Source organism: Orycteropus afer, unplaced genomic scaffold (genome assembly GCF_000298275.1).
Source record: "Orycteropus afer afer isolate SDZICR_OR568_19922 unplaced genomic scaffold, OryAfe1.0 scaffold00009, whole genome shotgun sequence".
Classification (NCBI taxonomy): Eukaryota; Metazoa; Chordata; class Mammalia; order Tubulidentata; family Orycteropodidae; genus Orycteropus; species Orycteropus afer.
In genome coordinates this window covers 6878677-6891178 of record NW_006921596.1, presented here as the reverse complement: position 1 = coordinate 6891178, position 12502 = coordinate 6878677, and the positions used below count along the sequence as shown (strand labels likewise).

Sequence of the window (12502 nt, the reverse complement as noted above, 5' to 3'; positions counted from 1 at the left end):
GTTCCTGGCTTTTATCCCCTTTCTCCTGCTTTCCCGTCCTGCTGCTTTGAGCGGGCCCGAGTTTCCTCTCCTCACCTAATCCCTTCGGCTGATTGCTCTTCTCTCTGGCTTCCTGGCTTTTAATCCCCTTTCTCCTGCTCTTCCCGCCTGCTGCTTTGGGCGTCCCTGAGTAGTCTCTCCTCTGTGCACACCCATTAGTCATTAGAGAGATGCAAATTAAAACAATTAGCTACCATCTCACCCCAGCAGTGATAGCAAAATGCAAACAACAGAAAACAGTATGAGGTTGTGGGTTGCCTAGAACTCTCATACACTGGTAATGGGACTGTAAAGTCATACAGCCATTGTATGGCACTTCATTAAAAGGTTAAATACAGAAAAACTGTATGATCCAGCAGTTCCACTAATATGGATTATCCTAGAGAATTAAGAGCCATGGCATGAACAGATCTATGCACACCCATATTCATAGTAGCATTATTGATGACAGCGAAAAGATGTAAAAAACCTAAGTGCCCATTAATGGATGAATGGATAAATAAACTATGGTACATACACACAATGGACACACAGTGGAATACTGTTGTTGTTGTTATGTGCCGTCGACTCAGCCTCGACTCATAGCAACCCCTCCTTGGGTTGCTGAGGCAGTATCACTATGGAAGTAGATTGCCCTGTCTTCCTTTCAAGAAGGTTTGAACCGCCAGCCTTCTGGTTAGCAGTCAAGTGCCTTAGGCACTACGCTACCAGAGCTCCCAATGGAATACTACACAACATTAAAGAATAATGAATCTGCAGAACACTTTATAACATGGATAACCCTGGAGGATATTATGCTGAGTGAAATTAGTCAATCACAAAAGGATAAATATTGTATGAGACCACTGCTTTAAAAACAGAGTATAAGTTGAACTGATGGTCTTTCTCACTGTAATTTCATCTCTATATATCTTCAAGAAGTTGTTAGCATGAGCATCCTAACATGAGAGTCACATGTTATTAGTGATACTGTTGTAACTTTTCATTATTATAGGTATGCCATTGCTTGGTAGAAGCTCTAGTGGTGCAATGGTTAATGTATTCAGCTGCTAAACAAAAGGTCAGTGGTTTGAACCCACCAGCCACTCAACAGGAGAAAGATGAAGCAGTCTGCTTCTGTGAAGATTTATAGCCTTGGATACCCTATGGGGCAGTTCTCCTCTGTCCTGTGCAGGCACTATGAGTCAGAATCAACTCAATGGCAGTGGCTTGGGTTTGGTTACTTGGTAGTTACATATCCATCATTATTCCAGGGAGAGAGAATTTTTTCTTACCTTTGAGTAATGATAGAAAAGTAACTTAGCATTCTGGCTTAAATTCTTTTTTTTTTTTTTAGCTGAATCAAATGGTATTTCTAGCTCAAACTTTTTTTTTTTTTTTTTAATTTTATTGTGATTTGGGTGAAAGTTTACAGAGCAAATTCATCTTCCATACAGCAGTTCACATACACTTTGTCTCTTGACATTGATTGTAATCTCCCGCAGTGCAACAGCTCTCCTCCCACTTCCTCCCCATAGCCACCTCTTCCCTGTGTCCTTCCCTCCCATGCACTCCTACCCACCCCCCAGCTGTCTCCTGTGCATTCCCAGCCCTTCTGTCCTCCCATGATTGATCTCTCCAAGGAGTTTATCTACCTAATGTAAATGTTCAGCTCATATGCCTTTCTTTTGCTTGGCTGGAAGCCACAGAAGTAGATTCAAATCCAGACCTGAAGGACAGCTTGAAGGGGCTGTAGTCTCAGGGGTTCCACTAGACTCTCTCAGACCAGCAAACCTGGTCCTTTTTTTTATGATTTTGAGTTTTGTTCCACATTGTTCTCCCATTCTTTCCATGATCTCCTAAATAGATCCCTCTCTGAGTGGTTGACAGTGGTAGCCATGCACCATCTAGTTCTTCTGATCTCATAGTCATATAGGCTGCAGATTGCATGGTGTACCAGTCCCTTGGACTAATTGTCCCCATGAGTCTTTGGTTTTCTTCATTCTCCTTTGCTCTGAATGAGGAGACCCATCGTTGCATCTAGATAGCTGCTGAGCTTAATTCTTAAATTGTGTTATTTGGAGTCGCTCAGAACCAAAAAGACCTTAACAATGAAAAACTTTTCAGTTTTACAGAAGGGCTAATTGTATTACATCTGCTTTTCCTTTTAGCAGCATTTTAGTTAATTATCTGAATGTTGTATCCTTTACTTAATAAAGAATTTAACAGGTGATTATGTATACATTCCAGGTTTAATCTTATTTTAACTTACTTTCATTGATGGGATAATGTCCTTTTTTTTTAAGATACATAATTATGTTAACTCAGCATGTTGTCAAACTTTTCCGAAGAAGACAAAATGGAAACTTAAATGTGGTTAGTTCTTGTGTGTTGCAGGTTTTAAGGTACGTAGGTTTCCTACCTTCCATGAGTTTTTACTTAACATATTATGAACCATTTTACATGACAGGAAATATTTCTTTTATTATATTATTTAGTAATTTCAAAATATGTCCTTGGGTTGATTTAACCAATCTTCAGTTATCACATGTTTTGATTCTCTCACAGCATTACTCTTCATCACTGAGAAGATGTCCTATTAGCTAAAGCTCACGTTGTTGAAGCAAATCATTCATTTTTTGATTCTAAATGCCACAGTTTTCTATCCACAGCTGTAAGATACATGTTTCTTAATGCTTCTAGCTGCTTTTTTAAAAAACAAAAAAATCTTTTGTCTACCCTCCTGTGGACATTCCACAAGATCCTCAAACTTGCCCTATCTGAACCAATCTTAATCATACTTACCCTTCTCTTCCAATCCAGCTCTTTCCCAAAGGTTGAGCTGATGACCTCAAAGTTATCATCTGGCTCCAACCATTTTAGCCTAAAATGTTTAATTCCTTTTTACTCTTCTCTGCCAACCAAGTAAAGGAGCTCTGGTGGCAACTTAGTGGTAATGCATTCAGCTGCTAACCAAAAGGTCAGTGGTTCTAACCTACCAGCTGCTCTGTGGGAGAAAGATGAGGCAATCTGCTTCCATAAAGATTCACAGCCTTAGAAAGCCAATGGGGGTCACCATGAGTCAGAATCGACTCAATGGCAGCGAGTTTGCTTAGATTTACCAAGCAAACAAAGGTACAATCTTCTTTCATAATGTGATTTTTAGGCTTCTTTTCTTTTCCATTTTCACTGCCACTTCCTAATTCAAGTCACTTTCTACTCACCCCAAATTACTGCCAGTGCCTCCTCATGGATTTATCTTTCTCTACTTGATAGGCTCTCCATTTCAGTGCCGCCTGTGCAATCTGGATCTTGGAACAGCAGTTCTTCCCACTTCATTGTCCTCCAGATCTTCTCATTCCATTCTTTTCCCCTAATCTTCCTTTAAATGTATACATTTCTTCCCAGATAAAACAAAAGACTTTTTTTGTGATTTTGGACAACTGTCCCAGCTTTACCATCTCGGCATCACCCTTGACCTGCTACAGTCTAACTTCAAACCACTCCACTCTACTGAAGATCTCATTCAGTCCCAGGGATTTCTGTTTGGCAAATGTCTCCAGACTCTTGTCTGCAGCTGACTATTAATGACTTACTCCTCAGACTCTCCTAGTTCTCTCCGTGTCCTCCCTGAATGTTCCTATTCTGTCTCTTCTGGGGACTCCCCTTCCTCTGGCTACCTTAAATCAATCAGGACTGCTTTCCCTGTTCTCCATCTACTTTGACCACTTGCATTATCAGTTACAAGCAGGACTTCGAGTCTCTGTGTCTGGGCCTTCCAGTTGTGCACACATCCTACCTGATGGACTCTTCTGCCCGACACTCCACCCCTGGTACCCCAAACATGAAAATATCTTCTCTCCCCCTAAACCTGTTCTTTTTGTACTTACTCACCCAGACTCAAGCTAGAAAAATAGAAGTCATCTTTCATCTCCCCATCTCTCTCATTTTCTATCTCCCTCGCCCTTACCTATCTCAACACTATATCCTACAGTGTTAGAACTAAATGAGGATTAGTATAATTTCCTAATCAGTCTTTGTTCTTTCCGCATGTGTATGTGATTCATGAGTTGTGGTATATCCATGAATTTCTCACTCTTAAAATCTGAATATCCTGTCATTTTAAAAAATAAGAGACACAGATAATATAATACCTATAAAGAAAAAGTTGCAGTGGCCACCAAATTAACCAATATAGGGTATAGAATACCTTTGAGTAAAGATAAACTTGACAGAATCTTTCTAACCACTTACTTAACAAGAACTTTGAGCACTCACAGACTGAAGTCCCATTAAAATTTCCCTCTCAGTTGGCCTTGCTGTACAAAAGAGATTGCTTCCTTCTCTCATTCAAGAAATACTCGCTATCTGCCTGCTGACTCTCATATCCTGGACACTCCCTGGGGAATAATTGTATTACTTTTGCCCAGAGTTAAATGAACTTTACTTTAAATATCAAACTTACTCCTTATTTTAACATGTACATTTTTCTTTGTCTATATTACAAGTCACTTCAATAATTTTTAGTAGTTCAAAGTAGCAGTTGTGTTTTGTTAACATTAGCTTACTGAGGACTCTGCAGTTACCAATAGCTGGCGGCATTGGTTTCAGAGTATCAGTTCAAAATAGTTTCATGTTTAGAGAATTCCTAATGGACTTATTTGTGTTTCTTTTTAATTTGTTTTTCTTTTATGTCTAGAACTACCTTTCTTAAAGTTTATGCAGAAAGGTAGACATATCCCCAAACTGAAGCTCTTTTCCTTCCGTGTGAGCTTAGGCTGATAATGAAATTGGAGAATTAAGAGGAATCGAGTTAATGACAATCTAGAAGAGCACAACTCACTGGAGATAATAATGACTCAAGTGGACACACACGCTCCAGGAGCAGCCAGGGAGAAAATCACCCTTTAAGTTAAATGATCCATCAGCTACCTTTCTTAATGAGAAATAAGACAGATGCACACAGCACATTAACAACTTAGAATAACCCAAACTTTGTCAAGTTGGCAATGTTTTGAGAAATAAAACCAGTTTTATGGCCTGTGAAGAGAAACTAAAAGCAGCCCAAAAAAATTGCACACTAGATATATAAATATTACAGTATTCAGAGAAGTGGCATTTGATATATGCATTTACATGTTGTCGCTTAAAGGTAAACATTTCCCATGTTTTGTTTTAAAACTGGCTAAATTTTTTTTTGTAATTTTCTTTTTATTTAGAATTTGACAGAGATATAACTGACATACCATGCAGTTCACCAATCACCGCAATCAATTTTAGACCATTTTCATCACTCTCAAGAAGAAACCCTGGCCCTCTTAGTCATCACTCTCAATCCTCCCCATCTCTTCCCCCCACCACCACCAACCCTAGCATCCACTTATCCACTTTCTGTCTCTATAATTTTGCCTGTTCTAATTATTTTATGTAAATTCATTGATACAATATGTAGTACTTTGTGTCTGGCATAATACTTTCAAGATTAATCCATGTAGCAATATAATACATTCCTTTTTATGACAGAATAATATTTCACTGAATCAATAGACTACATTTTATCTATTCATCAGTTAATGGAAATTTGGATCATTTTCATCTTTTGTCTGTTACAGATTTGCTGCTGAGAATGTTGGTATGCAAGTTGCTGTATGGATATATGTTTTTATTTTCTCTCAGTGTGTTGCCCTGTTTTACATTACCACCAGCCACATTTGAAGGTTCCAATTTCTCCACATTCTAGACGGCACTTACTATCATCTATCTCTTTTATTCTAACTGTCCTAATAGGTATAAAGTGGTATCTCATTGTGCTTTTGATTTGCATTTCCTTTATGGCTAATGATGTTGAATGTCTTATGGGCTTATTAGTCATTTGTTTATCTTATTTGGAGAAATATCTATCCAGATTCTTAGCTCATTTTTTAAAAATTGGATTATTTGCTGTTTGTTTGTTTGTTAATTGAGTTTTAAGAGTTCTTTATATATTCTAGATAAAGTCCCTTATAAGATATATGATTTGCACAATTTTCTTCCATTCTGTGGACTGTCTTGTTACTTCACCTGTTTATGTCTTAATATTTAAGTGGATTTCTTGTAGGTTGCATATAATTGTGTCTTGCTTTCTAATCCAGTAAGATCATCTCTGCCTTTTAATTTATGTGTTTAAACTAAAAAACCACACTCCATGCTGTCCGATCGGTCCCAACTCATAGCAACCCCTCGTTGGGTTTCTGAGGCAGTATCTCTATGGAAGTAGATCGCCAGTCTGTTTAAATCTTTTATGTTTCTTGTAATTATTTGTATGGTTAGGTTTAAGTCCACAGTCTGATCTGTTTTCTATGTTTCCCACATCTTCTTTGTTGCCTTTTTCCTCTTCCTGCTTTTTTTAAAATTAATTCAGTATTTCTTATGATTCATTTATCTTCTTTGTTGACTTCATTTTATTTATTCATTCATTTTAGTGACTGCTTAGTGCTCATAGTATGCATCTTTAACTTATTCTTGTCTGTCTTCAAACAAAATTACATCATTTCACTTACAGTTTAAGAACCTTACAAGAGTATACTTCCATTTCTCCCATTCTGGCTTTGGTGGTATTATCATCATACATTTTACTTTAACTCCTTGTAGTAGTTAAGGTTGTGTGTCAGCTTGGCTGGACCTTGGTTCTGAGTGGCTTGGCAGTTGAATGTAGTTATTCCCCATGATGAGGTTGTAATCACCCCCAGGGTGGAAGGTGCTGTGAGCAACTAATTAGTTGCCTTCAGGGTGTGGCCTCCTTCCATTATGCATGGAGAAGCTTTGAGCAGGGTCTCTAGCTTTTTGGCACATTCTGAATCTGGCGTTTAGCCAAATATTCCTTAGCAGTTCCTGAACTTGAATCATTGGCCTGCTGTGTTGCCTGCTGAACTTGGGATTCTGTCATTTTATCTGAAGACCTTGGGTTTGTCAGCCTCAGCAGCCAGCAGCTGTGTGACCTAGGAGACACTTGCAGCTCCTGTGAGCCTGGAACAAAAAGCAGAACTGAAACCTAAGGTCAAGGGGCCTTCACCCAGCCCTAGAGCTGGCACTTTGAATTTGGACTTCTGGCCTGCTAAACTGTGAAATAGTAAATTCCTGTTTGTTAAAGCCATCCACTTGTGGTGTTTCTGTTATAGTCACACTGGAGAGATTCCCCATTATGTTGTGTTGTTTTCATTTGTTACACAGTTAAATCAATATAAATAGTAAGAAAAAATCTTATATTTGCCTGTTTATTTAGCATTTCATTATGTATATTTATTTGCTCTTCATCACGTATTGTTTCATTTGGTATCATTTTCCATCTGCCTGATGGACTTCCTTAAAATTTTTGTAGTGCCATAAAGAAAAATATTTTCCAACTAAACAATAGTCAGTCAGATGGGGTGAACATTTACATCAGGTAGATAAACTCCTTAGAACGATCAACCATAGGAGAGCAGAAGGGCGGTATTTGCACAGGGAGACAGCTCCAGGGATAGGAATGCGTAGGAAAGAAGGACTCAGGGAAGAGGTAACTACAGGGAGGAAGTGGGAAGTAAAAAGAAAATTCCTGTTCAGATTATACCTGTATCTGCGTGTATATGAATTGAAACAAACGTAGGGAAATGTGTGTAGCAGAATCTTTTTTTTTTTTTTTTTAAATATGTACTTACATATTTGTATATGCTAGAAGAAGGTTTGGAAAGATGCACACTAAATTATTAACAGTGTATTCCCTGGAAAGGAAGAATTTCAACATTTTAACTGTCTCCTTTATTTGAATTTTATAGTAACTTGTGGAATAGCTTTAAAAAAATGTTTTTAAAACATATATTAATGATAATTTCTAGGAATATAGAGAAACTCACAAAAGAAGCAAGACCATTTTCCCCAAGGGTTTCCAAACCAAATGGATCAAGGTTCTTCCTTTCTGCACTTAAATAGAATTTTATCTTTAAAGATGAAATGCTGGGCTACCCGTATATCCCAGTAGAATTTAAAAGAACTGGACTTTTTAGACTCTGAGTTCTCACAGTTCTCTTATTAGAAGACCAGCACAGTCAAAAAACAATGGTGCATGGCACTTACATCCTTTACAAACTCATATCACAATTAATTAAGTTGTGCAGCAGCAGTAAATGTTGTTGTAATAGGTTGTTGTAGATTTGAAATTGTTAGTAGAGTGTAAGTATAGTAATGGAATTCCATGCAGTAGCTTTGAAAGGGAAACCAGTGGCACATGCTCACTCAAAAGGTAACCAGTATGGGACCTTGTTTAGAGAAGATTATGGAAAGGATGTTTTTATCACGTGTTCTCACGTTTTAATATAAACACCTAATAACAAAATGGGAGCTCTGGTAGCGTAGTGCCTAAGGCACTTGACTGCTAACCAGAAGGCTGGTGGTTCAAACCCACCAGCCACTCCTCAGAAGAAAGATGGGGCAATCTACTTCCGTAGTGATACTGCCTGGGAAACCCAAGGAGGGGTCGCTATGAGTCAGGTCCGACTCGATGACACATAACAACAATAACAAAATAGAGTACACTGCATCCCTCTGAACTATTAGCAAAATTATTTAGCTAAAAAGGTAGGTAAATTACTTGGAAAGAATATTACAAATTCTATTTTAAAAATCAGTTATTAGGGTGGAGACAGAGGATAAATCATTTATTACTTCAAACAGGAAAAAGTAATGTTATATGTTAGGTCTTAAACCTAACAGGAATTTATCACAAGGCTTTCCACGTAAATACAAAGTTCTAGGGGTTTTAGTCCTCTGTTTTGATACTCTTTGTGTTGGAGTATTTTATCTTAATAATTGTTGCTGCTGTTACGTGCCGTCGAGTCGGACTTGACTCATAGCGACCCCTCCTTGGGTTTCCAAGGCGGTATCACTACAGAAGTAGATTCAACCTTCCTTCTGAGGAGTAGTTTGAAGTTAGTCATGTATTCAGTATATCATGCAAAGTGAATATTTTCACATAGGTTTCTTTACTGTATCAAACACTTGGATATATTCCTTTATTACGAAACAGCCTTTTCTTCTTTTCCACATAACCTAGACCGAAAGTAATATCTTTATATAAAAATTCTATATTTACAATTTTATTAGAAACAATGATTAGAGAAATATTAGACAGTAAAAAAATCTAAGACCCAAAATAAAATAATCTATTATTTTCTATATGCATAGAGGGAACCAATATATACTGGGAAATCCCTATAGATAGGAGCCATTATGTAAAATCACAGTATTTACAAAACTAACTTCTAACTCTAAAGGAGATATTTTTACATGGTGTCGTGTTGCACTAGACACAGTATGATAACATACTTTTACTGAGTATTAACTGGGTGCCAGGAATTGTTCTAAATAATTTCTATGCAGTATTTCATTTCACCTTTACAACAATTCTGTTGGGTAAATACTCTTATTATTCAGTTTACAAATAAGATTCTGAGTCTTAGAAAGGTTAACTAACCTGCCGAAGATCAGAGAGCTGCTAAAGGATAAACCATTTGAATCCACGTAATTTGGCTCCATAAGCCTAATCAACTTGACAGCAACTATTTTATTTGTTTGCTTGTTTGATAATCTGTCTCCAAAATCTAAGCTCATAACCCACTTCGCCTGTAGAATAGAATTCAAAAGGGAAGACTTCATGATACAGGAAATACAACACTTTTGTTCTCTGAAATGTGCAGTGCAATATCTATCCTACTGCCTATCAGGATTCTTCAGTTAAAAATGTATATATACATCTGAAGGGATTATGACTGTGGTAGTTACGTTTGTGTGTCAACTTGGCTGGGCCTGGTTGAGTGGCTGGGCAGCTGGTGGTAGTTATTCCCCATGATGAGACTGGCAATCAACTCCATGGTGGATCTACCACAAGCAGCTGGGTAGCTGGCTTTGGGATATGGTCTGCTTCCTGCATATAAGGAGAAGCTTTGAGAATAGTCTCTAGCCTGTGGTGTGTTTGGACTCTGCATGTAGCTGTGTCGTTGCTCAGCAGCCTGCCATGCTCTGCCAACCTTGGGACTTCAATGGACTTAAGTTAATGGCCTGCCGTGTGGTTTGGTAACATCGGGACTATGCCTTTTGACTTGTCAACCTTGGAGCTTCTCAGTCTCAGCAGCCAGCAGCTGTCTGAGTGAAGAAACACCTTGAGCTCCAGTGGGCCAGGAGCAGGAGTCAGAGCTGAACCCCAAGGTTGAGGGCTTTCATCCAGCCTCTAGAGCTTAGCACTTTCAATTGGACTTAAAGCCTCCAAATTGTAAGAATAAACTCCTGTTTGTTAAGGCCATCCCATTTGTGGTGTATTTCTTGTGAGAGTGGCACCAGGTAACCAGAACAATGACTGTGTCCAGGGTTTCAGTAATGGAACACGAGGTCATTGGCTGTAAAGTAGCAGGAGAGAAAGGGGAGATGGACTTGGAAACTCCACAGCAGAGAAGAGACAAGTCAGTAGTCAACTAGCAGGATTTTGCCAAAGGTTGATAACAAGGGGTAACCAGTAATTTAAGTTTGTTTCAACATGTGGGATCCCTTGATGGCACAAACAGTTAAGCACTCAACTATTATCCAAAAGGTTGATGATTTGAACATACCTGAGGCACCCCAGAAGACAGGTCTGGCAGTCTGCTTCCAAAAGGTCACAGCTTTGAAAACCCTACAGAGCACACTTCTGCTCTGACAACATAAATCACTATGAGTCAGAATCGACTCGATGACAGCTGACTGGTAATATGACACAGTACAGTAATCAATAGTGTTTGGAGATCTTTTAGTATAATTCACTGTATACCATTTACCATCTCCTTTGATTGCAGGAAATACAGCATAACTGATACTACTCAACACTGACGTGTTATAATAACAATTTCTTTTCTTTGTCTTACAGTAATCAGCAGGCCTTTTTACTGGAGAATGTCCCTTGTAATAATGCAAGCTGTGAGGGGGCACATCGTATGTTTAAAGTCTACTGGGACCTGTCGAACCTAAATCAAATCAGAGATGCCATGGTTGCCACCTTCTTTGACATTTATGAAGATGTGAGTTCAGAGCTCCTGTGTGTTTGAGGGTTTACTTCCTGTCTACCTCATCTCATTTGAGTTTGTGCTTTCACTTTCACAGTGTTTGACAAGAAAATGTAGGTGAGATAATGAAAGCAAATGAGTTAATTAAGGAAAGCCCTTTTTAATGTTAAAGGCAGTGGGAGCAAATTTATTGACATGCCATCGACTTGTTGGTATAAGGAAATATGAAAGCACCCTATCTCATTCTGTGTTTATTTGGATTAAACCACTGGAGAATCCAGCTCTGAGACCAGCAAGTCTGAATATTCGGTCATAGGAAACAGCATAGCCAACAGATAATAGACTTGTAAACTTGTGCAAGGTCAGAATGAGTTCAATACGCTCTTTCCACATGGTGAGCTCATTGTTAGCTGCCGTCAAGCCAACTCGGACTCACATCAACCCCACTTGCAACAAAATGTTGCCCAGTCCCGCACTGTCTTCACGACTATTGGCATTCAGAGTCCATTGCTGTGGTCACTGTGTGTTTTGAGTGCCTTCCAACCTAGAGGGCTCATCTTTCGGCACCATATCAGACATATTTCTCATATCATGAAGTCTTTTCTTTTGATTTCCTACTTTCTAGGCAAAGTTGGTTGTGATCTTTTGAGTTTTCACTGGTAATTTTCAGAAGTCGATTGCCAGGTCTTTCCTCCTAGCCTGGAAGCTCTGCTGAAACCTGTCCTCCAGAGTGACCCTGCTGATAGTTCAGATAACAGTACCTGACTTCCAGCATGACGGCAGAGCACAGCCACCACAGTACGGCCGTGTGACAAATGGTAGCATCCATTGCTACAGATACTTGTACCAAGTTACTCTGTGAAAGACACTCAGGGTCCTGTTTCCCCTTTCTAAAGTAAAGAGCCAATTTGCCACTCCAGAGTGTTGGGAATAAAAATAATATTCTTTGAAAAAAATGTTAATTTCTGAAGTCAACATGAAATAGTATATTCTTGCAAAATAATGATTATCTTAAAAACTTAAATGACTGTCAGGGCATTCGTGTCTTCCCTGCTCCTGTTTTTGGTTTTGTGTTGACTGATTCTCTGTTACATGAATTATCCAGGTTCTTGTTTTCCTCTGTTTCTCCAACTACTAAGTCTTACTTTACTTCACTTTACATTGGCATTCCAAGTATAAAAGTAATGGATAAAGAAAAAAGATGACTAGAACTGACCACAAATCTACTTTCAATTTCTCTGTATCAAAAGTATCATAAATAAAATTAAAAGCTTTTTAACTCTTAGAAATAAACTTGCTATGAAAGACTCAAATAATTAATCTCCTTAATTTAAAAAGGTCTCATACATACTAATTTAAGTCACAAAAACTTCCTCTAGAAATAAAGAACATAGTTTACAGGGAAAAAAAGCTAACGTGAAAAAATATATATTTATATA

General features: G+C 38.3%; 1 protein-coding gene across 1 annotated transcript in view; it reads left to right on the top strand.

Annotated features, from left to right (window-relative positions):
* Positions 1 to 12502, top strand: part of ITFG1 (integrin alpha FG-GAP repeat containing 1) — a 412834-nt gene that overhangs the window by 288718 nt on the left and 111614 nt on the right. Inside the window, exon 11 of the mRNA XM_007946857.2 lies at positions 10928 to 11078. Coding sequence (XP_007945048.1) covers positions 10928 to 11078 — 151 coding nt within the window. The remainder of the gene's footprint in view (positions 1 to 10927; positions 11079 to 12502) is intronic.